The sequence below is a fragment of the Chlamydotis macqueenii genome, chromosome 7 (assembly GCF_036417535.1).
Source record: "Chlamydotis macqueenii isolate bChlMac1 chromosome 7, bChlMac1.mat, whole genome shotgun sequence".
Classification (NCBI taxonomy): domain Eukaryota; kingdom Metazoa; phylum Chordata; class Aves; order Otidiformes; family Otididae; genus Chlamydotis; species Chlamydotis macqueenii.
Window position 1 is genome coordinate 13,129,444 of NC_141562.1, and position 27,961 is coordinate 13,157,404.

Sequence of the window (27,961 nt, forward strand, 5' to 3'; positions counted from 1 at the left end):
GCTGGGGGTGCATAAGAAGTTGGGAGGGGGCACAGCCAGGACAGCTGACCCGAACTGGCTAGAGGAATATCCCATACCATATGACATCACGCTCAGCATATAAACTGGGAGCAGTTGGCCGGGGGGTACCACTGCTCAGGGACTGGTTAGGCATCAGTCATCAGGTGGTGAGCAATTGCATTGTGCATCACTTGTTTTGTATTATTATTATTACTACTACTATTATTTTTTTTCCTTCCTTTTCTGTCCTATTAAACCATCTTTATGTCAATCCACAAGTTTCAGGGTTCTTTTCTTATTCTCTCTCCCATCCTACTGGACAGGGGAGTGTGAGCGAACGGCTGTGTGAGGCTTAGCTGCCTGCTGGGTTAAACCACAACACTGATACATAGGAGAAAACTAAAGCTGTTCATACAGTAGTATAGACTCTTTGTACTGGCAATTAACTTATTTTATCACAGCCTAGGGAAGAGACAGCTGTTACATTAGTGGAGCTTTCTGTTTACTCCTGAGGGGAGAAAATGGAGCAGAGAAAGGGAGATATAAAAGGTGCTTCATGGTATCAAAGGAGAGGAACGTAAGAATGTGCTCCCACTGAGTTTCCCAGATACATCAGCAGAAAAAATCTTATTTAAAATTGAACAAACAAACAAACAAACAAGCTGCTTGCACATGCAGATTCTGGCCAAGCAAGTAACTTGACAAACTTCAAAAGCAGAACCAAAAAAAACTTTTCTGTCTAATTTGTAACTGTCAAGAAATTGTACTCTCTGAGTTAAAGCACTGTTTCTCTCCCCAGACACCAATAGCAAATCCATTTCTAGTGAGTTCTTTTTCCTCATATGGCAGCCTTCCATGGGACAGGACCAACAACGGAGTCTACAAACACTCAGCACTCTATTCCATCAAAGTGCTGGAACATTCATTTTCTCTGTTTTTCTCTACAGTGAAAAGTCACTATATAGTCTACTCTTTTCTCTATTAAGAGTCACAAAGACCCTCAGACTGAAGCTGACATCTTCCCAGCACCTATAACCACAGAACACTAAGGAGACATGTAAGTGGGTGCTGCAAGATAGTCAATCTGTTCATGACACACTACTACATGTGTTCATCTGCAACCTGCTTCACTCAAAGTACAAAAAGAATTAATGTGCAGGAAAATTCTAGGTAATTCAAATATGAAAATGAGTGTTGAAATTGTTAAAAATAGAAATAATTCTTGACAAGTAGACAAAAACCAGAAACCATAGAGAATGATCCCTGTTTTGAGAAGCAGAAAAGTGCACAAGAAGCTCCGTATGGGATAAAATATGGTGTCTAATGCCACGAACCTGCAAAGACTTGAGTATGTTTAATATCAAGCCCTGAGTATTCACACCGAATTCAATGGCAGCTTGCTTACAATATTTAAGATATACATCAGCACTTGAAACTTCAGGGAACAGAGAAAAAGCAAAGAAAGACAACGGGGAAAAACAAAGGTCAGAAGACGAGATATAAGCAGAGATACAGGCAGGAACAGAAAGTGAGAATAGAAGGAAGACGAAAAAAGAAGGGAAGGTTTCAAGTGAGCTGAGCTGCAATAGTTTAGTGGCTGGAATCTGTAGTCTATAATATTAGGAATTGTCTTTCTTTTTCTTCTCAGACCCTTGGACTCTCCATTGTAACATGAAGAAGAGAATGTAATGCACTTAGGAAATTAATTACAGCTATACATCTGGTTCCTAACCAATTAGGAAGAAGACTCTCAAAACTCCTCATCTCTCAAAACATTATTAACGCTACAATTAACGTTACTTGCCCAGAACAAAATCATGTCTAGATCGTGCCATATAGTTTATTGACTGAAATAAAAATATATGAACCAACAGTGGAGAGAATACTACCAAAGGCTGCTCTAAGCTTTTTACAAAATATTTTTTCACTTCAAAAGGAGTTATTTTCTCGTGCAAAGAGGCATAAAATTACTGCCCACTGCCCCGCTTCTCATTGATTTCTACTTGGCACAGTTTGCCAGATGCTGTTTGGTCTAAGTGTTGCCTTGACCTCCACTGGTGACGCTGGCCCCTTTTTGCTTTGTTGTGCAGTATTTTCCCAGCAGGGAGGTCCCTCCCCTGTAATAGTTCAGTTGCAACTTTTGCTAAAGGCTAATAGGTTACCCATATGTTGTATTGGAGGGGCCAGCCTGACTGGAATTAACTCAGAAGTGGCGTCCAGCATTGTGGCTGGAGTTGGCCCAGAGGAGATTATAAATGCCCCAAAACTAATTAAATATTTTGTCTCCTGCTGGTAAACAAAAGCGAATGAGGGCAAAAATACGAAATGCCTGATTTAACTAGGATCTGTAAGTAGCTTGACAACGGCAACCCTGAAGTCACTGATGCATGACTTAAAAGCCCCTAATGAGTCAAAGCTGTTAGACAAATGAGACTCTTGTCGATTATCCTTCACTTTATATACTTGCAAAACTATTACATAAATGTACTTACTATCAGCTTTCAAAGTATTTCACAACAGCATTTCTGGGGTAAGAGTTGTGCAGTCCAGACATTTATTTGGAAGCACTCTTAACTTTCTCTTTTGCACTGAAAAAATACAGAAAATAAATGTAACCACTCAAAGAAATATGTAAAATAAGAAGTGGCAGTATTTTCAGTAGCATTTTCAAGGATCTGAACTGTCAAGTGGTGCTTCATAAAAATGAAACAGAAGAATTATCTTATTTAATAACATACTTAGTAACATTTTTAAAAAATTGTTAGCTAAGTGCCTTTCAAGGCACTTCTATTTAAAGAAATATAGAAAGAATACATACAGAAGAATAGATAAATGATAAAGAAATCAGTTAAATTATTTAAATACAGAATAATGTATATTTAAATAAATCAGCTAAATTATTTAAACAATGGATCAAATGCTTTTGATATATATCATTCAGATTTAATGTATTCAGTTGTGTAAATTAAAAATCCTCTCTCATGCCATTTTAAATATTATCTGTCCATACGAGTACACTGTATTTTAATATACACTGCTGCAGACTTTTCTTCCAGTAATGTATAACAGTTATCACACAAATATTCCATGAATATGTTTTAGAATATTAAGTGAAGAAATGTCCTACAGAAATCCCGTTAGCAAAGAAAATGAGAATTCTAATGAGATGTGCTAGACACTAATTTATAGACATGCTTAACTTCACGTGTTTATGTAATCCTACTGTAGTTAATGGGACTAATCAAGTGTCCAACTTAAAAATAGTTGTACGTTTTTGTTGTCCAGACCTCAGTTCGTAATGCTGTTAGTGTGAACTACGAAGTGTTTAATGACAGCATAGGATTCACCTTTTCTTTTCACTTTTTAAAAAAAACCTCTACAATAAGGTTATCTTTACTTGCTGAAATTTGAAACTTACTGAAAAATGGCAAGGATCAAATATATGGGTAAAAGAAATCTTAAAACAGATTTATAGATACATATATATCCACATACATACACATACAATATATATGTACACATCTCACTTCATTTTTTACCATTAGATTTTTACTTTATAATTAAACTGTTATGCCAATTAAGTAACCCACACTGAGTTTAAGTAAAAATTTACATTATTAACTGTAAGGGCTGATGTTGTAATTAATGCTTTCCAAATTAACTAGGAACTTTTGTAGCTATACTGGTTTGCTTCCTGCCATAGACAGATGACTGCACAGGCACACACGCATAGAACACATCTGCTCTTTTGTCCAAATGGACAGCAGGACGCCACAGAGGTTGTTCCATCAAAAGAAACGCAGTTCTAAGAGATTAAGATGTTCTAGTTAGGCACATGGTAACATTTGATGTTTCAGATTTTCAAATCTCCCAAGTGTCACATTTCCAAACGATAATGAATTAGATGTGACGGGTATATTCTGAAAGCTACTAGTAAAGCTGGTTGTGAATAAAGAAACACTTAATGTAGTGATTGATAAAATATAATGCTGAATTTAGAATTCACAAAGGACAATGTTTCCCATTAGGTGCATGAGAATAAAAAGTGCTAAACCATGACTAGAAGAGCAAAAAACTCACTTAATCCAATGTATATACAAAAAGGACTGAATATTTGGTATCAAAAAGCTTGTTTGTTTTTTCTCCCATGAAGCTAGTTGTTTCTTTTCATTCCTTATTATTTCAGAGATTTCAACAAATTTCAATCTCGAACAACAGCATTCGATCAGATTTTAGTGGAATTTTCTCTTGCATTATCCAAACTTGAGGATGGGGAAGTTTTCTCAGACTTAATTAATATCACAGTGGAAATTGCAAAAGAAAAGCTTTTACAGCAATATATTCAGCTACTTCTGTTAAACAGATTTCCTTTTAGATTTAGAAAATAAATGACACAATCTTGCTTATTTAATTCCATACGTTGTGGTTTATGTCATCAGCTACTCACAGACCTCAATTCCTAATGCAAAAAATGCAGTAAGGCAGCTGTATTTCTGTTGCAGCTGGTCTTCCTCATAGACAATTGAGAAGCAAAAAGGTATATATTACTTTGTTTTTCTTTACAGCTTAAAAAAGTGTCCGAGCATAGTAATAACTATATTTTTGCAATTGTGTCTGAAAAATGTGCATTGAATAAAGTGTTATCAGTTTAAATATACTTTATATTTATGTAAATATTTTTTTATATATATATGTATATTTCTATGCTTTTAGAGTCAAACACCAGGAAAATTTCTCACCCAAGTTGCACATCAAAAAGTCAAGAATGCAAGCTTTACAGCAAGGGCTCTTTAATCTAACAGACAAACCCATAAAAAGATCTAATAGCCGGAGGACAAAGGTTGAAAATCATGAACTGGAAACACAGAATATATTTTCAACAGAAAATTTCTAGTATTTTGCCAAGGAATATGATAGATTCTTCATAAGCTTACATTTTTATATTAAATTTGGATGTCTTTCTGCAATGCCTATATCACAATGTATTGCCTTCAGTGCACAGACTGCTTTGTGGACTGTCTGCAATACACATTCAGGTCAACAGATTAGATGATGGCCTTATTATATGCATCTATGAAACGCAGAAAAGACCACCAAAGTCACCTAATAATCCAAGACAGCAACTCAATAAGAGTCTGAAACTACAAAGAATTCTGGCAAACTGCATACAGATTAATTTTCCTTACTCTCTAAAACTTTTTCCTTAGGGAAAGCATGTGCCTTCTTTAAGGTGAGTGGAAGCCATTCAATGTAACTCAGGCATTCAGAGAATAAAGAAGCTGTAAAATTCAAAGTCCTCAATGAAGAGCAAACAAATCCAAATATTTTACTGCTATCATCGAAGCCCAAAATGTATCACTGTATCACTCTGTCTTTCTCTGAATTTTGAGGAGTATGTGTGACAAAACAGGTCTCAATAGGAGAAGAAAGATGGTTGAAAACAGTTGAGGAAGGAAAATTAACATACAGAACTTACGATCTCTCATCTCTGTTTTCTCGGCTGGCAGGACAGGCTAACTTAAGTGATGAATTAATATTGTACCATTTTAAGGATCAAGATTCTAACTTCTTTTTCTCCATCTCAAAATCCCAGGGCATAGTACAACTTAATCCATACTCCCAGTCAGCACAGAAATCTAGCAAAGATTACACCTTCTGAAATACAATTCCCTTGGGACCTCTTCCTGGAACTGTCTGGCTGTCCCACCTTTTAGTCAGTGCTAATGCTTGATGAGACAATCAAATCCGTTGTTAAGAAATTCCAAAATGAAACAAAAGTTCCACTTAATTGGTATTCTGACTGGGAATAATTCAAAGGTGTCTCCTAGTACCTTGGGATATGGCGTGCTCTACTTCGGAGAGAATCAATCAGTCAGAGATTGATGAAGGGGTGGTGAGGTCAGGTTTGCAAATACAGAACCATCTGCAGAGTCTCCTGGGTTGGTATCTGCAGCATAGTAATTTACAGGAGCAGGTGTTTCCTTTTAATCTACATTTTTTTTTCTGCTGAAATTGTAACTTTAGTGAGAAAGTGCCTGCAGTTTGTTATTAAGAGCATACTTTATTGTTCCTATCAACTACTAACTGCTGAAAGGTTTCTGAAAGTTGTAGTAACCATAACTCCTTAAAAACACAGGTAAGAACAGATGCTGTGATGTTAAATACCTAAGTCAATCAGGCACATCTTCAGAAAGCTTCTATGCATAAATACATTGAAGTCCAAAAGTCTGTTTTTAAAATTGAATTATTTTGTTCAGAAAGGAGCCATGTCTTTCTGAACTTCGATGACTGAAATTATCATAGTCGTTAAGACTATAATTTATTTCTGTTTACAGCCATAAATACTTATGGAGAAAGGAGGCTTTCTGACACAAAAGAAAAATTCAAGAATTCCAGCTGGAATTCCCCACCTGAATTGAGCTTGGTGGGATGGGTGCTCTCATAAGCCCCCTTTGGTTTGGATCGAAAGCATAGCATCAGGCCAGTAGAGAATACATTTGGACTAAAATTCAGGTTCCTGGCTTTGTTGCACCTCACATACTCTGCTCCAGCTCTACTATAATCTCTTTTCTAGGCCAACATCTCTCAACCTGACTCCCAGATCATACAAACTGTCTCTAAATCATTAACTTCAACGAGTGACAAAAAACCTTAAGTGTTTTAACTATGCTCATGTATTACAGAGTCTCTACACGGGCACTACACCTCCTTTTACACCTCCTTTTCCTCTTCCAACTCCTCACAGACCTACTTCATCTCCTTCAAGTTCCTTCCTCTTCACAGTTCTAGACATGTTCTTGAGACTTTTCCTGGGGTTTGCTTAATGTATTTTATCCACTCCGTAATTCTTAACAGGACAAAAATGATATATGGGAAAACGGTTTCTTGGTTTGGGTGTATCATCAAAAAAAGTCACAGAAAACTGAAAAGTAAATAAAACTTAGGTTTATATGATTTATGACATTAAAAACCAGAGAACATCCTCCTTTGCCAATCAGTGAGGCAAAAACACAGGTCAAAGTGAATCTCTTACCAAGGAAACTAACAGAGTTAGAAATGTTTATTTTTTAATATTCTGCTTTAGACATTAAGTCTAAACTAAAGGCCTTAGTCTAAAACTGACCAACAGCAAAAAAAAAAAACAAAAAAACTTCATACTTTTCAAACATCTGGTAATATATTGGGGTTTTTCATTCTACTTTCCCATTCTTTGGAAAATTTTTAATTATGGTTGGCAGTATATTTTAGGAAATAAAAGAACAGAGACTCAGCATTCCTTGTTCCGTCTTTTTAAGTCTGGTAATTACTTTGAAGACAGATCTACTCCTCTGGAGGAAAAAAAGGAAGAAAAAAAAAAAAGAAGTCAGAATCAAACTGCTTAATTGGCAGATTTTTCAGTTTTTAATTGAACTAATTTACCTGATGTAACATCACCCTTAATTTTCATTTAGTTTCCTTTTTTTCACTTCTGGGAAGGTTTCTTCTGTTCCTGGCATGTTTCCCTGTCACTCTGATGAATACTGAGACAAAGAAATCTTTCCTTTCCCAGAAAAAACTGCCTCATCTGTTGCAAAATTCCCTTCCTATCCCTTACGGGACACATGGCTCCTTTTTATGACCCTTGCTCTGTACACATTTGTGAGATCTTTTATTCCTACCCTTTGCAAAAATTTCCAATTTTGGTAACAACTTTTTGATATGTTTTCTGTCTATCCTTATCTACAGAACACAAAAGAAATGCAAAGTTTTCATTAATCCTTTAAGCAAATCTGTTAAATGGCTTACTGAATAAAAAAATGCCTTCCCATTTTATTTTCATCGCTTTTAGCTGTACATTCATTTCCATAGCAACAAGCTTATACGCTTTCTGTTGCTCAGTATTTTTTTTTCCTTATTTTGCTTCCCTCCTTGTGGTTATGTGCTTTCTTGCTGGCTCCTACATGAGCTACGCCTCTGGAGAGGCACACACCAAAGAAGTACAATGAAAAAACATGTATTCAAACTTTAATGGTTTGGCTGTTGGATCTAGCCAGGGACTTACTGAAAACTTACAGTGGCCTATAACTTGTTGACCTTCTGTTGGACACTCTCATGATAAATAATTCCCAAGGACACAGGAATTTTTGGAATTGCATTTTCCCTTTGCATAATTTGCTCTTGGTTCAATACATTTCTATGCTACAGTCTTAATTAAAAGAGCAGCACAAAACAGTTCTGCAAATCCTCCGTAGCAGAAACACTAAACAAAGAGACATTGCCTTTTTCCAACCTTCCATTTAGTATCTTCACTTCATTTAAGTTTTGATTCAACATTTTAATTTAAGCAAAACAATGCAAGTTAACTACTTTCTTAGAGAAACATTAAACTCCAAACTTTAATGTTAATAACTGTAATATTATACAACCAGTTCCAGAAAATTCTCTCTTAACCAGCGTTTTATTTAATTAATGAGGGAGGCCTAGCAACTCGCGTTAAAAAGACTCCATGGGAAGTCCATGACGATGATGCCTGCATGAAATTCCATAGCACTCGAAGACTGTATTTAGCTAACACATTGTGCTGCATAGGTTAAAGATCAAATGGCATGAGTGTTTATTCAAATTATAGTAGTCTCTTCACAGAAATCTACCTTTGAGTACTGTTCCCTTTCTGCATTTTTACATGTTGACTTTGGTTCTTAGTTAAACATCACTGTGTTCCTCTTTTTCTTGATGTGAAACTCATGCAACTTTGAGTCTGAATTCTCATTTCAAGTATGAACAGACATTTGATTTGGTGCTAACGTAACTTAGCATTCAGAATCTTGCTCAAAGTTAAGATAGTTAAGTTAGAATAACTATAAACAGCTAATAAAAACAACAGGTAAGTCCTTCACATAAAAACATGAAACAAGGCCACGCAAATGCTAAATAATTTTATTTGATGTTCACACAACCTATTTTTTGCACTAGGAAAGATGGGCAGAATTTGTCACAACAATTAATTTCCTTTACTTTTGACTGAAAATGTGCTATGTATTGAAATAAGTCTTAGTAATTAGGATCACCAGGTCAACTACACAACACTTGATGAGAATAAAGTTGCTACTCAGAAAATGAATGCTCGTTTTCTTGCCACTCTCAGCAGCCTTGCTGTTTTGCATATGGTTGCATGTTTAATTAGCAATCCCTCTGTAAGTGTCTGCAATTAGCACAATGATGATTAATAAAATAACTCCTTTAAAGCTCCATTTAGGCAGCAGAACTGCACAATCAGGTATAATTAATTCATCATTAATAAATCACAGCTGATTAACTAATCTGTTGATTACAAACACATTACTGCACAGTCTCCCACCTGAGCTCTGGTGATTTTTCTATTCTGAAGAGAAACAGAGACTTAGTAAGCTGTTAAAAAAAAAAAAAGCATTAAGTAGCAAAGATATTGGTTTGGTCAGGAAATTTAGATAGCAAGTATATTTAAAATTTACTGGGCTTTGTTCATTATTAATCCCCTTGAATAAAAAAAAAAAATCATACTATTTGTTAAATGTGGATGGGTGGAAAATAACTCCTTCTAAAGAATTCATATTCATTTATATTCTTAAGGAGGGTTGTTTTTTTCCAAAACATCTCACATTATGGAGCCAGAGTCACTCTTTGCATGAGACAGCAGGAAGTAGTAAACACAGCCAAACAAGCTTGCAGTATTGCTCCTCAAGAAGATGCAGGTCACTAGCCTTAAAGTGAGCAGTTTGCTTTGTGAGAAGGCAAGGTCAAGGTGGCTGCTAAACACGCCATTGTAGCATTGCTGTTAGGCTCCCTCCAGAGCGGGGCCTTGCAACTGATGATGAGTCCATGTTTATAAACTACATTTCAGGTCCATGAACTTCAGCAAGATTGAATGTGGAAGAACATGCATTTCCATTTGGCGATTCCTTTTGCTCGCCATCTAGCTCTTGAGCTTTGTAAAGCATTTAAACAATACTTTCGATATGTTCTCTGTAGTGGCAGGAGCTAGAAACTTTTATTTCAAATTAATCTTAGGATTCCTACACTGCTACTTGCCTCCAGCTACTTGGGCTTAAGTAAGATCTAAGTTACAAGTTATGATAAAATTCAAAATAACTGGAAATAGGGAAAGTTAGCACAACTAAGTTCCTCATCATTTATAAGGGGCTGACATCCAGCTGTTCCCACAGTATGAAAATGCCTTTGAGTTCAAAATACTTCTTTTTCTTTGCAATATTTCAGGATGAACTAAAGCAAAGCTTAAGACAAAAGTGATTTAAAAGGGAAAACAATGTTTCAGCTAGAGTAATTGAAACAGTTCAATATTCTTAATAAATCCAGAGAAAGATGAGAACACTGAAGGAAAAAGTGACAAAATCTGAAGCAGTACATTTCATGAAGAAAATTACAGAAGAAATTTTTAATTTAGGAGCAAAGCTTCAGTCTTCGAAAAGTAAGTTATACTGCTGTAACCAATACAGTTTTCTTTCATTTTTTAACCACCTTTACGTGCATCACTATGTCAACCTCTTAAATCTTTTATTAAAAATATTGACTAAGCGTCAGTACCGCGAACCACTGCAATACCATTCATTTTTGAAAAATACTGTTCATAAAAGGGAACCATGAAGCATATTTCTAAACCATTTATATTTCTTTTCATATTCAAGTAAATTCATGAACATATGAGCATCATTTCAATATAAGGTAGAGAATTTTTTTTTTTTTTAAGGATTTTAGTCAGATTTCAAGGAGAATGACTGAATATGGAAAAAGTTTGATCACTTTATCAATTGGAAAAGTTTATAATTCAATACAGGAAGCAGGAACAGCTTTTAACATGGAAACTGGAAATAAACAAAAGAATCATTTAATAGCAGAAAAACAAGGTAGATGTTCTTGGACAGTTTCTTAGGTCAGTGTTCATACGAAGTGGCAAGATGAAAATGATGAAAGTGAAAAAAACAATTTTAAGAATCTTGAAGATTAGAAGTGAGCTTTTTCAAGCATTTTTTTAAACGGACAGTAAGTAATCAATGCCTTTTGAGGACAGTGGTGATTCATTGCCTAGAGCTAAGATATAATCAGGATAATATGAGTAATTTGAAGGTGTAGGAGATGAAATTGTTAGTGTCAATTTCTTCAGAAAGTCAGGTTTCCTTTTAATACAATAGCAATTTGCCCCGCAATGTCAACTCTTCCATCATTACGCAGTGAAATCTTCAACTCTCCTCCACGGCGGGAACATTGAAAAGCTAAATGGAAACAAGAATCCACAGTTAAAAAACTCATCATAAATTATTTAAAAATCCATGAAAACTCAGGGAAATGAGGCCTCTGTCTCCAGAAAGCAAGCAGCACCAGGGCAAGCACTGTACCAGGGGCACCCTGGATGAACTGTCTTTATGGATGAAGATCAGTTGAGAGCGTATCTCAGACTAGAACTTGTGCATTGCATCTGACAAAGATGCTAGTTAATACAAGCAGTGAAGAACAGCTTGCTGTGATGTCGCCAATCAAGTTTCTTTTGTATATCTAGAGAAGTCCTGAATTCTCCAATTCACGGAGAAGAGAGAGACAGTTTTCAGTAAGAAGGAAGAACACCGAGTATAATCTGCATAAGAATGAAGAACCACTTCACCAGTATTGAACACCTGAAGTGGATAGTAGGTTCAAAGAATGTGTTTACCTCATGGGTAAATAAAGCTTAAGCAGGCAGTGGAAGAAGTCTACAAAGGAACACAGACGCTGCTTCAGCTGTCACAAACTGAGACCAAATTCTTACAGAGCCAGGAACAGATATTGATTGATACAGTGAATCCTGAATATATAACTTAATACAGCTAAAGTTTAAGTAGAAATAGTCTTCCACTTGTGAATAATTACAGAACTAAACTTCTGCCTAAGCTGTGGAGTCACATATAGGTGGGACAATAATGCTCCCTTAGCAAGGTGAGCCTGCAGACTTGTTTCAGTAGTCCAATTTTAGTTGCCCAACTACTTGATCAGAAAATTATCTGGTTCAGATGGCATTTAGCAAAAGGCTGAGTTTCATATAGTGTTGTTTTTGTAAAAGGCTGTAAACAGATAATGAGGCATTAATATTTGGTGTCTCCTTAGTCAATGAACTTCCAACTACTACAAAAGTTGTTCAAAGCCAAAGGGCATGCTTTTCCTCACAAACCCACAATTTGTCAATTGGGTAGAGACTGTATTCAGATCCCAACAGTGTATAGGATCTCTAGTAGACAGCATATATACTGTACGCTTTAAAACAATTTCTCAGCCACAGCTGACAGGAAAGCTCTTCCTTCTAACAGGATATTAGATTCTCAGACAAAGCAAACAGTCCAAAACAGTGGAAACAGGAGCTACATAAAGATTGATATTGCTACTTTTGGTTCTTGTCCATTTATAGAACCACCAGTTACTGGTTTTAACTTGTTCAAACAACATCTATGTAGAGAATAATGCCTTCAATTGAGTATTTTTGACTCTTGAAGATCTAGAACATCCTAAATTTGGTCATCTATTATTGCCAAGTGTGGCAATAGCTTAGCTGTTTAGCAAACAGCTAAACTCTCCCACTCCCTCGTGATAGCAGATTTAAATAAAAGAGATCAATTATTTCAAATCTTTAGAGGTTGGTTGTTTGGTTGGGTTTTTTTTTCTTTCTTTAAACGTGGAACCAGTGCTGTTTGTTTCACGGTAGGATTACCAAGATTGTTTTGATACTAGTCCATTTTATTTTAAAGAAACCTCCAAAGTAGAAGGGGAAAAAAAAAAAAAAAAAAAAAAAAAAAAAAAACACAAAAGAAAATTTTACCCAAGCTTATACGAAAATAATACTTGATATTTTCTTTCTCTCACACAGAAGCACTGATATTTCACACTATACCTGAAAGCAAACGGACCTGCATGGAACATTTCAATAACTAGAGGAATTCATTTAATAGCAATGTCTCCAGAGACATTCAAGCATCTCTGACGTACACTCACCTTTTGGATCACAAAGTTGTTGCATATCCATTCCATGTCTGTATTTAGTAGGAATATCTCATACCACATGTATATTTTATATATATTTTGTATAACAATAGGTATGTACATTCTGATCTGTAGAAATAATACTTAACAGCTGCATTCACAGTGCCCTGAATTCCTCTGTGATTAACCTGAGACAGAGGAAAGTTTAAGAGCAGGTGCAAGGACTGTGAGATTGAACATGCTGACATCACAGAATCATGCACCCTTGCATTCATAAGGCAGCAAGTGGCCCTGTACTAATATTATCCTGTTGTTTTGATACGCTTGTTATCAGCCTAAATGCATCCAAATGACTGTTGCATACAGAATTTGAGAAGTAATGGATTTTCTTCATTACATCAGCACAATGACAACTCAGGAACAACTGCCACTCTTGTAAAAGTATCTATTTTTATAAATCACTATTATTTTGGTCAAATTTCTAAACTCTATAAAAAGACTGATGAAAGAAGCACTTATTCCTTAACTTAAGGAGCTTAAGTGAAGTTAAGGTCTCCAAGACTTTTTTTGTTCTAAGAAAGAAGGCAGCTAAATCTGGTGATCAATGGAGGGAAACACCTCTGCTTTGGCAGAAATGTTACACTTGTATATAAATCTGATGTGGTCAATCTGTATGTTGAGATTACCTTGGAAAGATGAAGGCTGTAATTACAACTCTGCAAAACTCTTCACTTCATGAGAATTCAAATTAGCTAAAACTTAAATACAGGTAGATTTATTCTACATTAGTAAAGCAACTTCTTCATTAAAAAAACAAAACAAAACAAAACAAACCCAACAGTGAGGAGACTGGAAAGTTAGAAGATAGGACAGACTCTGTGTTGAAAGAAATCCTGGTATCATTTGTGAAAGGATGATCTTACAGTTATCAAAGTAAGGTTTGGGTTTTGGTTGGGTTTTGGTTTTGGGTTTGTTTTTTTTTTATTCCTCACCAAAATCCTTCAAATGCTATAAATCTGTTCTGTACTGGGAAAGAAAGGGAGAAGTTAAAAGCAGTAAGAACCACCAAAATTTCGCCACAAGTTAATACATTTATCTGAAGTAAACAGGTACAGAAAGATTCCTCTAGGTTCGCTTGAGATTTAAAATTGTCCAGGATAAAGCCCCTTTTCTTCACAAGAATTTGGGAAGTCCTCTATAACCTGTTTGGTTATATCGCATTCCTTATGCATGTTACAAATGTTATCTCAGAAATGTGAAAACTATGTGGAGAGCTGAATACAGAAACAGTCGCTAAACACTGCATTCATTAGCAGCCATGAAGGTCTATACATCTGATATGAAGGATCATAATTTTTTAAATATTGCAGAGACTCTTCAAATTAAAAAAAGGCAAGGACTGATAGTGAACTCTAATTTAACACTCAGCTTAAACTCAAGGACACAGACATAGTTTCAAGAAAGATCATAAAGTATTTCATCTTGTAAAAAGACTGGAAAATTCTCTTTGTAGTTGGCAGGCATAGTGGTTGTTTGACAATTTCATATAATAACAGTAGCAAGAGAACCAAAACACAGGAAATTATGTCTGATACTTCAGCAGAGACACAGCTGACCACCTCCTAGAGGTCATAATACTCAGAGAAATCTGACAATAGATTTAACGTTCCTCATTTTTATATTATTTCATATCTGATCTATTTTGGAACAAACAGATCTTTCATTTTATGGAAGAAAATCTTCCTTTATTCTGGCAATAAAAGCTATCGGATAATACAGAAGCTACTGCAAAGGTTTCTAAAAAGTCAAAAGATGCTCTCATTTATTAATCTTTGGTGATATGGAATCTTCTTGATTGCCAGGCATCTTTTCCAAATAATCTCATTGGTAATAGAATTTGCTCCAGTACTACCTGATATCCCTTTATCACGTGCATGTAAGGAAAAGTTGTTTCTCATAAACACACATATAGACCACATGTTAATCAGATGTCAAATTAACTTGTTCTCTTTAAATCTGTTTTGTATGATTTCTACCACAAAAGAAATCTGAGAACATACATGCATGAAATATGAGATGGGGAAAAAAAAAAAAACCAACCCAAAAAAACCCCAACTCTCTCTCTCGTGGGAAGATAGGACCTTTTTTGCACTAAACACATTAGAGAAGCTGATTACAGCATCAATTCCCTTTGCCGCTTGAGATAGTTACTCCAAAAGAGGAAATGGCATAGTACATATAAAAAAATATAAAAATGCAAAAACAGGTAGAAAGTATCATTTAAAAATACAGACAGAATTCCTGTCTGATTACTTAAAGAAGCAGCAGCATCTATAGATGTCATGGAAGAGTTTCAAATTCCACATTAACATCTGAAAATGTCAAAATCTCCTGAGAAACAGTCAGTCCCTAAGGACGGATTACCAAAGACAGTTTCTCCTCTTCAGATAATATGTTGCGATTTTTCTCCCCAACATTATAGAAACTATCACAGATTTGTCTGAAGTAAATGCAAATATGAGATCTTTTGAACACAATCTTAAAAGCTTTCCTACAATCAACAATGGAGAAGGTCTCAGTCATTGTGGATTACCATACTGAGCTATGGCGCGCAAACAGATCTTTTAAAGACCTTATCATTCTCAGGAAAATCAATTTTGAGGTTCATTTGACCAAATATATGAAGGCTTATATTCAAGGTAGCTGTTTGTTTGGAAAAGCATTTACTTTTACGGACAAGGAACCTTATTAGATCAAGGATTCAATCTCTGTTCTAAACTAAATGTTACCAAAGACTTAATTATTGTCAGATGCCTGAAAGAATTGTAATCCCCTGCCCCCCTTAGGAAACCAGATAGGACTTATCTAGTGCTGTCATACATTAACAGTTTCTCTCTTTTTTTTTTTTTTCCATTGAGTTCTTCACTGTATTGCTTAACAACAAATAGGTGATTTAATAAACATATCTCATTGATTGAAAGCATACCAATAAATCTGGTTTTTGACTTCAGAGGTCCAGTCATCTCAAATTCTTTTAAGGCTTAATCATAAGACTGCAAATAAAATCACAAACAAATAAAATTTGCCAATGCCCATTAATCTTGTCCCCATTCTTGTATCAGAGAATGGTTTGGGTTGGAAGGGACCTTCAAAGCCCACCCAGTCCAACCCCCTGCAAAGAGCAGGGACATCTCCAACCAGACCAGGTTGCTCAGAGCCCCGTCCAAGCTGGCCTGGAATGTTTCCAGGCACGAGGCATCCACCACCTCTCTGGGCAACCTGGGACAGTGCTTCACAACCCTCATAAAAAACGTCTTCCTTGTGTCTAATCTAAATCTACCTCCTTCTAGTTTAAAACCATTACTCTTTGTCCTATCGCTACCGGTCCTGCTAAAAAGTTTGTCCCTGTCTTTCTCACAGGTGCCCTTTAAGTACTGGAAGGCCGCTATAAGGTCTCCCGCAGAGCCTTCTCTTCTCCAGGCTGAACAGCCCCAACTCTCTCAGCCTGTCCTCACAGGAGAGGTGCTCCAGCCCTCTGATCATCTTTGTGGCCTCCTCCAGACCCGCTCCAACTGGTCCCTGTCTTTCCTGTGCTGAGAGCTCCAGAACTGGACGCAGTACTGCAGGTGGGGTCTCACCAGAGCAGAGTAGAGGGGGAGAATCACCTCCCTCAACCTGCTGGCCACGTTTCTTTGGATGCAGCCTAGGATAGGGCTGGCTTTCTGGGCTGCAAGCGCACATTGCTGGCTCATGACCAGCTTTTCACCCACCAGTACCCTCAGGCCTTTCTTGACAGGGCTGCACTCAATCCCCTCATCCCTGTATTGATACTAAGGGCTGCCCCAGCCTTGCAGTTCAAACTCCCTGCAGGCACAATGTGTAATGTTGGTGGGTAGGAAAGAAAGCAATTTCTTAAAGATTACCTCGCACACAAAATATTACATAATATTCTATTCATATTGAGAAAATGGATAGCGAGCTATTGCTATAGTTTGGATTGTAGTAACAATACAACTTTTTCTTTTTTAGTTAGTAGCTTTTATATCAATGGGCAGCTTTGCAAGAAAACAGTTTCTCTTACCGAGCATTTCTTTCTTCCCCAGCTGCTCTGACCAGTAGCTGCTTAAAACAGCATGGGCAGATCCTTAAAATAAATTGCAAGACAAAGTACAAAATTAAATTAGAATCATTGCTTTACAGAGCAAGCACATTCAAAATGCGAATGCCATGAACAAATCAAGTGCCACATATTTAAAAAAAAAACAACTAAAAGTTTGCACAGCAGACAGAACTTATGGCTTCAGGAAACTTCCAGCTTTTCCTACATATCGATACTAGTCTTCCCAGAAATCCTAAGGAATGAGCTCTGGAATTAGATACGTCTACCAGACTGTCCTCAGCTTTATCAAGAAAACAGGACTGAAAGCTCAAAAAAAAAAAAAAAAAAAACCAACAACTGAAACACATGGCTTATATTTCTTTGTAAACCTTTCTTTCTGCTAGGAGTCCTGAATAACTAGCATTATTCCAACAAAGAAAGTTTTCTCTTTATTTAGTAAAACATTTAATAAGCATTTTTGACCAAGTTCTCAGCTGAATAATAATTAACCTGTGATTAACTGGTACCTAAGCAAATAAGATAGTTCTGCAGCAATCATCATCAACACCTACTGAATGGAACATCAAAGGAATGGGCAGAGACCCAGCCTTCTTGCCCCTAAATATACAACTACCTGAGTTCAAATTATTCATAGGCCTGAGAATATCCACAATAAGTGTCATGAAACTAGAGGAGATCTCAGCTGAAGTGCAAGAAAAATACGGAACACCAACAGAAGTGGGTATGAACTTCTACTGCAATGCTCATTCAATACCAAACTAGTCTCTCGCTTTTCTCTAATTGGAATACTTCAGGGAAAAGATCTGAAAGAGACACAGGAACATCTGGCCTGACGACAGCAAGAAGCTGTTTTTTTTCCTGAATGAGTTGGCATCAGTCAGGGAAGTTTTCAGTTTAATGAGCACACTCCTGCTGTCCGTATAAAACAGTAATATAGAAGAGACTCCAAAGTACAAAACTAGATTAATGAAGTTTAACAAGAACCTTTTAATTGAACTGAAACAAGAGGAAGAATCACTTATCACACAAACACATACCTGTTACAGGGTCTTCCAGAACTCCATACCAAGGTGCAAAATATCTGGAGTAAAAATCATGGCCTTTATGTTTTCCACTAGAATTCCCCTTAAGAGTGAGTATGAGTCCTTTCACTTTTCCTGTCTTTTCAACTGATAAAAAGCGTTGTGCACTCACTTGCAGTTCTTCCAACACAGACCTTGAATATAATTACATAATTTTAACAGCCCACATTCTTCATTTCTACATTAATTTAAGTATTGAAAAGAAACAGAACTACAAAATTATCTTCTCCATAACCCGAAAACAACCATGGCAGAGTGTTAGAGGAGACGAGATTCCTAGCATTGTCCTCCCAGTGTCATCTGACAGAAGAATGCCCTGAATATAATACACTCTGAGCAGAGAAAAAAGTTCAAACCATGTATTTCCTGTTTATTTCTGGAAACAGAGCATCCTGGAATATTAGCTATAAAAATGCACACTTTTGTTTCAATATTTTAATCATTGAAATAAATCATTACAGAATGTAAACAGTAAGCACTCCACCTCCTTTCAGAGCAAGCGAACAACTAACACCATTCAGATCTTCACAGGATTCTAAAGCACTCTGAAACAGTCTCAAATCTGAAGTCACAGATAACCTCCCTAAAAACTAAAGTCTGAAAGAATAAAAATAATAAGTACTCAGCTGCGAATACTTCTATCTCCCCACTAGCCCAATGTTTAAACATTAGCTAGGCCAAACTTCAAGTGAAAACAGGAACTTGGCCTGACCAAAGGATTTGTATTTCGGCAATATATATCCAAATCATACTTGACTTAACAAGTCAATCAAACAAGTTAATCTCAGCTCTCCAAGATTAACACATGCTTTGAAATAATTTGAATTGGAATTTCCTCTATAAAGCTACTTATGATACTGTTAAGTATGTGTAAGTAGATTACACTCGAATGGGAATAAGAATCCAGGGCATTCTGTCAACGTGCCCTGTCTCACTAAGCAGACCTCTACAGCTATGCAACTATTACTTCTTAATTTGACAAGAAAGACTGCTAACTTTCTGATAGGTTACTGGATTTTTTTATTTTTTTTTTAACTCAGATGGGTGGGGAAAACACACCATTGTCAAAACTGATTCCTACACTTCCTTTTCTTGGAGACAGATTTCACATTGATCTTATCCAGCTTTGCAGATTCAAGAAGCTCACATGAGAAGATAAAATAAGTATTTAACACAGGAGTTTAGAGTTTTTAATACCCACCTGTTTCAAAACTAGATAAAAGAGCCTAGTATGTAAGCACTACAGACAGAGGTTAAACAGAGGTTTACAGAGGTTAAACACGCAGACTCAATTTCTGCATACTTGATTATTTAAAAAAAAAAAAAAGTGTAAGTCACCTTTCATAAGCATCACTGAGGCGGACTAAGAGTTTCTTTGTATCAGGAGAATAACGTAGATCTTGAACAATCATGTCACCAACGGCTGCCTGGTGGAAAAGTTAAAGGAGACAACGAAAGACATCATAATTTGAACATGAAATATTATTTCCTTAAATTTTCATCACACAAATTCCCTGCTACAACAGGGCTTATGCAAGGTCTTTCATGCAGCCCTCAGGTAAGTGAAAGCAAGAAAAGAAAAGGCACTAAGTGCATGAATGGGTATGGGTAGGTGCTAAGAGCTCTGTATATGTCAACTTGGAAAGAAATTCAGGGACCTAGAGGAGGGCAAGGACACTAGATTGCCTGCACATACATACAATAGACTAAAAATGCTACTGAAATAAATACTGACACTGCAGCTAATGGTAGTGGGAGACAAAAGTTCAACTGCAGCATTTTGGAGAATTCCATTTCCTGAGCTGCATGACCCAAACCTTTAGAGCTTAGTGTTTCAAGTTCAAGAGTACACCAAGCAATTCCCTGTTGCCACTTTTCAGACATTTTAATATGCAAAAATAAGTATAGCTATTGTAAATGTGCTTCTAAGAGCACATATAGATTGTTTTACCTTTATTAACTCCTCTACTTCCTGAAGTACCTGAAAAAAAAAAACAACAAAAAAAACCCACACTGTAAAAAATAAAACATATATATGTATGTATCTATCCAACTATAGATAGATATACTTACACACACATACTAACATAAACATATACTTTCCTTGAAAGCGCTTAATGAATAAAACTTTGAGTCACCTGTGGGTAGGTTAAGTAAAGTGGTAAGTCCAGGACAATATGATCTTCTGCTCGTCTGGCTTTTAATTCCCCACTCAAAGTCACAAACGTGAGAACTGAATTTGTGTTTTCTAGAGAGAGAACATTGCAACATTATAAAACATAAGAATTTGAATTTAAATTACTATAGTTCTTAGAGTAGCTCAGTATATTCACAAAAAGCTAGTTATTCAGCTAAAATATAATAACAACAGTAAACCTGCATTCTGAGACAAAATCACCAACTAGCTCAATAAATAATCTGCTGAGGCTAATAAACACATTAATTGCCATTGAATCTTTCCTGTACTTTCCTAGAATGAATGGGAATTTCCTTTTAACAGAAAGAACAATACCCCCATTCATCAAATTCTACTGTACCTCTCCCAGATGACATTTGTATATTTAGCACTTTTCTTAGACAAGAATAATAGTAGGGCATTGGAATCCAAGTGCAGCCATCAGCCTATAACCTTTTAATTACAGAGTAGTTGTAAAATACAATACGCAAGGTATCTCCATATGTGTTCTCTAAATGTTCTGAACATTTAATTGCCTTTGTTGTAGAAAACACAGATGATCTTAATTAGAAGTAAATTTTCTAAAAAGCTGTAGTAATAAATAGCTTGTAAACATACTCCGTATGTGAAACAACACAGCAGCTGCTGCAAGTGTAGCATGACCACAAAGAGGAACTTCATTGGCTGGGGTGAACCATCTGAGTCCAAAGCAGGAACCTTGAAAACAAAGTTTATTTAGTGTTATTAAGTGGAAGAAATCTATTTCTTCAATTTATCTCACAACTCTATACAGAGTGATGACATTTTAGTTACTCAAAATGCATGTTATAATTAGTTTTGGTCTTAAACACACTCTTAGAAACCTATTTTGTACCGATTTTTGGAATAGCTATTGCTTTTCGACAGGTCAACAACAGGAGTCTACTGCTAATAGAAGAAAGCTACTTTGTTATAAGAGTAAAGGGGCTGCAGAGCAGAAATGCCTGCCAGCCTGGGAACTAGGCCTGCAAACCAGAAGCACCCCAGAGAAGCGCAGTTGGCACCTTTGAAGTGCTGCTGAGTAGCCAGAAACAGGAGACATGACAAGATACCATCAATAAGCACAAAACCGTAACAGCAACTTATCACCTGAAAACATGAAAAATAGTCTGGAAAAATGGGAAAATATCCTGAGAAAGTAAGAATCTGTAATTGCCACCAGTTGTTCTAACTGAAAGAACAGGAATAGTCTGGAAAAATAAAAATTGGCCTGAGAGAACAGAAAACATCATCATCTATCGGCTACATCAGGTGAAAAATAGAAATTAACAGCATCTATTGGCTTCTTAAAGCGGTGGTGTCCCACGTTCCTTTAAAAATTACTTAATTTTTACCCAAAATGGAGCCCCTCTCTCCAAGAACTTTCTGTGTTGCATGTATTCCCTTTCCTAAACAGGTCTACACAAATTTTCTATGAGATTGTGGACCCTTGCTGGGGACACATGGCTGACTCCAAAGTCCATGACACAGATCAGCTTTGAAGTGAGACTCTTATTTTACTGCTCTTCCCCTGGGCACACTTCTGGGCTTGGTTTGCTTTGTCCTCCCATTTCTGGGATGTCTGGGTCCCCTTCTGGGACCTGTTTGTTCTCCCTCTGGTATCTATTTAATGTGCTTGGTACCATATATATACATATAAGTAATCGATCATAAGTATACCTACTGTTATATTACTGATAAGTTTGATTATTGACTAGTGATAAGTTTGCGGTAACATGTAATATTATATATATACCTCTTGCTGCTAGTATTGATTCCTGCTATCCTATTGATCAGTGATAATAATTTATAATAGCTTGAGAGATAGAGATATTTACTTTATTAATCACAGGCATACTTCCTAGTGGTGATTTTTGTGGTAATCTGTAATAAAGCAGAGAACTCAGAAGATAAAGCCTCTGTGTACTTGTGTATTATGGAATCCTATGAAGTCACAGTTCTGATCTCTATACACCTGCAGGCTGTGTTACCCTTTAGGGGCTGAAGATAGTTTCCTTGGTAAAACGGAATCTGTATCAGAGCTAGCAACCAGTTAGGAACTATTTTGCTTAAACCACCAGTCAAGTCTGGTAAAAAGTCTCTAATGTTTACTAACCCTTCATTTCACTAGAAATAAACTTTCTATTTTTTTTTTTGTTGGGTTGTTGTTTTTTTTTTTTCAATATGTACTATACTTGGTTTTCTGTAGCTTTTCCAGTGTTCTTGCACCACGGCATTCAAGATAATACTTATGAAAATATATTTTAAGTGAATAATTACAATACAAACACAACTAAAAGGTGCAAAGGAAAAAAAGATTTTTTTTTTTTTAAAACCCAAACAAGCCTTGCCATTGCCCTTGCGAAAAATTAGCGCATTAAGGTCAGTCCCCTAGCTAATGAAAACAAATAGAATACCAACAAAACCTGGTGGATGGAACTAATGGACATGGCAGAGAAGTGGTCCCAGACAGGGCAGACACAGAACCCAGCTGTGAGGCTCCCCTGTGTTGTTAATGCACTCCCCCAAGTGGAAATTGTGGCTGAAAGCAGGATGAAATGGAGTCAGCCATGACCGACGGGAGACAGAGAAGCTCTGTGACCCAGAACACCTGCCTGGATGATTAAGACAGCTGTACTCAGACTGAGAAGACATTTTATAGTCTCAGAAATCAATGTATCCCTAAAATAATGTCGATTTTTAAAAATTAAAATTAAATTAAATTAAATGCACTGATCACAATCTCATACTCCTGCAAAAACACACTCTTTGCCCAGGAGCCCCCACTACAACAATTAATGTTCCAGAAGCAGATTATAGTCTCATAAATGAGATTTTGATGTTCCTGGTCTCCTCTCACTCCCACCACCCCTCAATACACACATTCTCAGTGACTAATTTTCTGAGAAAAAGCCTATGCACCTCTTCATCAGCTGTGTCAGTCTGATACGACATATCATACATACATATATACATGCATATCAAACTCTCCTCCCACTTCAATGAGAAAGAAGTGGGCATTTTATATGCTGCTGGATATGATCCAAAAGAGGCCACGGAGATGATCAGAGGGCTGGAGCACCTCTATGAGGACAGGCTGAGAGAGTTGGGGCTCTTCAGCCTGGAGAAGAGAAGGTTCTGAGGAGACCTTACAGTGGCCATTTTATATTTAAAGAGGGCCTACAAGAAACTTTTCAGCAGGGCCTCTTGTGATAGGACAAGGGGTAATGACTTTAAACTAGAAGGAGGTAGATTTGGATTAGACACAAGGAAGACATTTTTTACACTGAGAGTGGTGAAGCACTGTCCCAGGTTGCCCAGAGAGGTGGTGCCCCATCCCTTGAAACATTCCAGGCCAGGTTGGACGGGGCTCTGAGCAACCTGATCCAGTTGGAGATGTCCCTGCTCCTGGCACGGGGGTTGGACTAGATGACCTTTAGAGGTCCCTTCCAACTCAAACCATTTTATGATTCTATGGATGACTTGAAAATAAATAAACGTATTAAACATATTGACAAGGTGTTAACATGAAAAATGAAAAGTATTACAGCTTCTTGATTCAAGCAATTAGTCTAACCCTAAAAGAAATTCCAATTTATTAACAGTAGGAGTAAGTGATAATAGTTACTACTTTAAGAAAATCCTCTTTAATTACAGAGGCTATACAAAATTCCACTCCCTGACCAAAAAATGAAATTATAAAGAACAATTTACTTGCATACTGTTCTAGGGCCTCTTTCAGACAGCTGATAACCCCAAAGCTGTTTATCTTTCTCTGCCACTATATCATACTAAAGCAAGAGCATGCCAACATGATACCTTAACCTGGAACCTAACTCCAGGCTAGTGGGGTTCCCTTTGGCTCCTGTCACCACACAACTGCAAAGTGAGCAGATTCAGCAAACTGATTCAGCTGAAAACTAATCCACATAGCAATTTTGACTGGACCCTGTATTTGTCTGATATTTTCTGTCTTGTCTAGTGTCTCTCCATTTCCTCTCCCATCATATATACATGCCCTACCAAAGGACACCAGTGTAGTCTCCACTCAAATAAATCAATTTCCCAGTTCCATAAGAAATTTGTATTTTCCTATACTGGCTCCACAGACAGCTCATGAGATTTTGTGACAAACTCAAACAGTAGCTTACAGCTACCCAGTGATGAACAGCCAAGCCAGACTCTACTCACTTTGCAGTCTTGTGCATATGGCATAAGCACATTCCATCCCTACTGTTCTGCTTGTATAACAAGAAATTAACTCAGGAGATTATTAGCAGTAATGGAAGTATTAATTGAAGGATCTTTGCATAGCATTTCTAGAATATTTTCTATGTACAACTTGCTTATTTAGTAAAAGGCACTAAAACAAACGATTTAATTTATGAATAATAAATCTTTGTATAATGTAAAATGAATTTCATATGGAGCACAAATACTTCAAAGAATCCATGTGCAAAAGGCTTATTATCATTATCTTAAGTAGGACACAGCACAACTGCAAGATTTTGCTTTGTTTCTCTTACAAACTAGCACCACTCCTCATAAATGCACCCACAGTGTCCTCCTACTCTCTCAGAAAAGATTGTGCTGGGTAAACAGAACCACTCACTTTTGGTAAAGTCATCTCCAGGGTGTAGTTTTCTGATGAAAGCAGTTTCTGAAAGGTTCATTTCCGTTGCGATGTTTTGGTGCAAATCTTCATCCAAGTCCTAATGATGAAACAACAAATCCAAATAAAAGCAGGGCAAAAAATGCAGAATCAAACTTTTTGTCAAATAAATACAGTAATTTAATTTTTTATTATAATAAAACACTGATTCATTTTTAGTTCAAAATTCTTTCCAAGAATAAAAAAAACTTTAAGCATAAAAATGGGATAACTAGTTCAATCATTGTGATACATGAGCATTTCGAATATCTGTCCTATTGGTTTACAAATTCTTGGAACACATGGAAAATAAAAATAACCAAAAAACCTAAAGTCAGTCTTTCCATGAACACAAATCTTTTTTTTAAAGTTATGATTAGTCACACCAAGAAGTTATTATTAACATAATCTAAAAATAACTACAACTCTCTTTTTATAACCCTGAAAACTCCACGCCAGCAATGGCTAGGGCAGCGGCCAAGGAAGTTGATGAGCGCTTAAGGCTGTACCCTCGATACTACTCTTTGAACAACGGGAACAATACGCTAAGTCAGCAGAAGCTGAGACGAGATAAACCGAAAAACAAAAAAGCTGGAGCTCATCACGTTCTGCTCTAGCTGCCTGCAGATTTAAATTAGTGACCACTGATCCCACGATATATATGAACTGTAGTGATTGTACAGAATTTTACTTCACCCTCATTCCATTGCTCTTTCCCCACCATTATGCTGACTGGACAGGTTTAGGAATCTGGTCTTTAAAATACTGAAACACAAATGAAACAAAGTACAGAGCGGACCTGGTCAGGTCAGGTCCAACGTCTGACAGATAAAAATTTGCCCTGCCAACTATACTTATTTCCCTTAATAACTTTAATCCTTTTCAACCAAGGATCCCATGCTGTAGATATGAAACAATTACTCATGTATAGCATAGACCTGTATTTGCAGAGTGAATTCTATACAATTAAACAATACCCTAACTTTTTACAGCAACAAGCATGTCTCTTTTTTCTGACTGTACTCCAAAGATACTAAACCAGAACAAAACGCAACTAAAATGTCATTAAAAATAACAGAACTTTATCGAAATACTGCCATCCTGTGGCACTTCTGAAACACAGAAAGGGCTTGTTTTGCCATTCTTGCATTACCCGCAATAGTTTTTGTAAGGCATCTGCTGAGACTCTGATGGGAACAGAGAACAGAAATACTGCTGCTAGCTGCACCATACTTTCTTGGAGCTTAGAATAAAATTATGCATTAGAATCTCTCCTTTGACACTAAAGCCTCTAGCCCCAAGTACTACAGAAAAAAAAAACCTTAAAATCTCAACACTCCAAAGACAACATGCAATTAAGTTGCCCTCACAATATATTAACGTAATAAAGTAAAATTAATATAAAAATTTAATCAGAAGCTCATAGTTTTAAAGTAATTTCATTCTGAGAGGGAGTATTCAGATTTCAGGGGGCCAAAAATACCTCTGAAGTGAGATGTTCTCAGTCATAACTTTAGCTGATCTGGTAAGTAAGCTGCATTGCAGGAGACTGATAGGCTTAGGAACAACTAGAAAGGATTCATATTGTCAGTACAAGCTACTGCCCTTGATTGTTTTACATATATTTTCATACTTAGAATTTTCATGAAGTGTTACTATACACATAATCTAAGGCCCATACATTTCTAATCTAGCTTAACAATTAGTTTTTGGTATAAATTGTCAATAGTGTATCAATTAGTACAACTGTTCAGAACATCTTGATGAGGAACATGACTACCCCCAGTTGCACTGAAACTACCATGCAACATCGAAGTAATAAAAACTGGCTGTTTCGGCTTGGTTAAAGCTGAACTTGACACACTAACGGTGAAAGACTCAGATCCAGGTCTGTAGTCTCTCTCCTTCCTTCCACAGGAGAAAAAAAAACTAAAGAAAGAAAAAAAATGAGGGGGGAACACAAAAAACCCCACACTTCATTCAAAAAAACTATTGAGTACTGATTCTATGTTACTGCAATTCCTTTCAGATATTTTATTCTGAATCCATTGACTTAAGAAACTAAGTAATTTATTTCCGGCTTAACTCAGAATAAAACGAGTATATTCCTTACAATATATAAAAAAAAGAAACGCGCAAAAATACAAAGTGTGTCTTGTATGAAATCGTTCTGATGGGGGGGGGGGAAAGGAGTACCTCTGTGGTAATTTTTCTGTATTCTGAAGTAACAGCAAACAACACATGGCAAGCGGAACTCCTGAGTAAACGAAGCACAGTCTAATGCAGCACTAAGTGCTCAGGTCAAGTACAGAATGATAAATGCCACTGCAGTCCCTCATTAAAGTTATTTTTTAAACTTACATTTTCAAGCAGACACACTGCCGCAGGATTTCCAGAAAATGGCCGGTTTGTAAAGGCATCGACCGTAAAAATGGGGATTTGCATTGTCGTTTGCGCCTATTTAGTCCTAAGCCGCTTTCTGCAAGTTACTTCCTAACCTGTTTTACCCGCAGGGGACAGCAAGAACTGCAGGTTAATGTTTCCTTAACGACAGGAGGAGCCAGCGGCGCCCCGTCCCGCTTCCGAGCACATACATGGACTCGAGCCTCCTTCCACACCCCCAGCCCTCACCGCTGACTCTTTCCGAGCCTTCAAAACAGAATTTTAACCTCCCTCTTGCACCGCTTGCTACTTGCTGCAGGCCACGCTAACAGGCCCTTCCACACCAGCGCCCGGCTCAGCCTCTCCCGCTACGAAAGCGGGGGCTGTGCGAGGTTCTCCCTGCCGCGGGTTTACCATAGTAAAGCCGAGGAGACGCGAGCAGCCATTGCGTGCGCCCATACCGGACAAACCCTCCCCGTCCTCCCTCCCAAGCCTACACCGAAGGAAACAAACATGGCGACGACCCTGAGGCAGCGCGAGCCTCCTTGGCGCCA

At 36.9% G+C, this 27,961-nt stretch overlaps 1 protein-coding gene across 1 annotated transcript; it reads right to left on the bottom strand.

The window, feature by feature from the left end:
- Window positions 1-8,900: 8,900 nt before the first annotated feature.
- PBLD (phenazine biosynthesis like protein domain containing) lies at window positions 8,901-27,918 on the bottom strand. Its single transcript, XM_010129642.2, has 9 exons — window positions 27,387-27,918; window positions 24,987-25,086; window positions 20,975-21,073; window positions 20,319-20,428; window positions 20,132-20,161; window positions 19,519-19,607; window positions 18,136-18,314; window positions 17,060-17,122; window positions 8,901-11,246 (listed from the first exon to the last, which is right to left on the bottom strand). Exons 1-9 carry the CDS (start codon window positions 27,468-27,470, stop codon window positions 11,134-11,136), a joined length of 867 nt encoding a protein of 288 aa, XP_010127944.2. The 5' UTR covers window positions 27,471-27,918; the 3' UTR covers window positions 8,901-11,133.
- Between the last annotated feature and the right edge of the window lie 43 nt (window positions 27,919-27,961).

Excerpts from the sequence above, each read along its gene's own strand:
- PBLD (XM_010129642.2), bottom strand. The coding sequence starts at position 27,470 with ATGCAAATCCCCATTTTTACGGTCGATGCCTTTACAAACCGGCCATTT. Across the intron at positions 19,608-20,131 it reads AAGTAGAGGAGTTAATAAAG|GCAGCCGTTGGTGACATGAT; the intron begins GTAAAACAATCT and ends CTTTTCCACCAG. Across the intron at positions 11,247-17,059 it reads GGGGAAGAAAGAAATGCTCG|CTTTTCAATGTTCCCGCCGT; the intron begins GTAAGAGAAACT and ends GTTTCCATTTAG.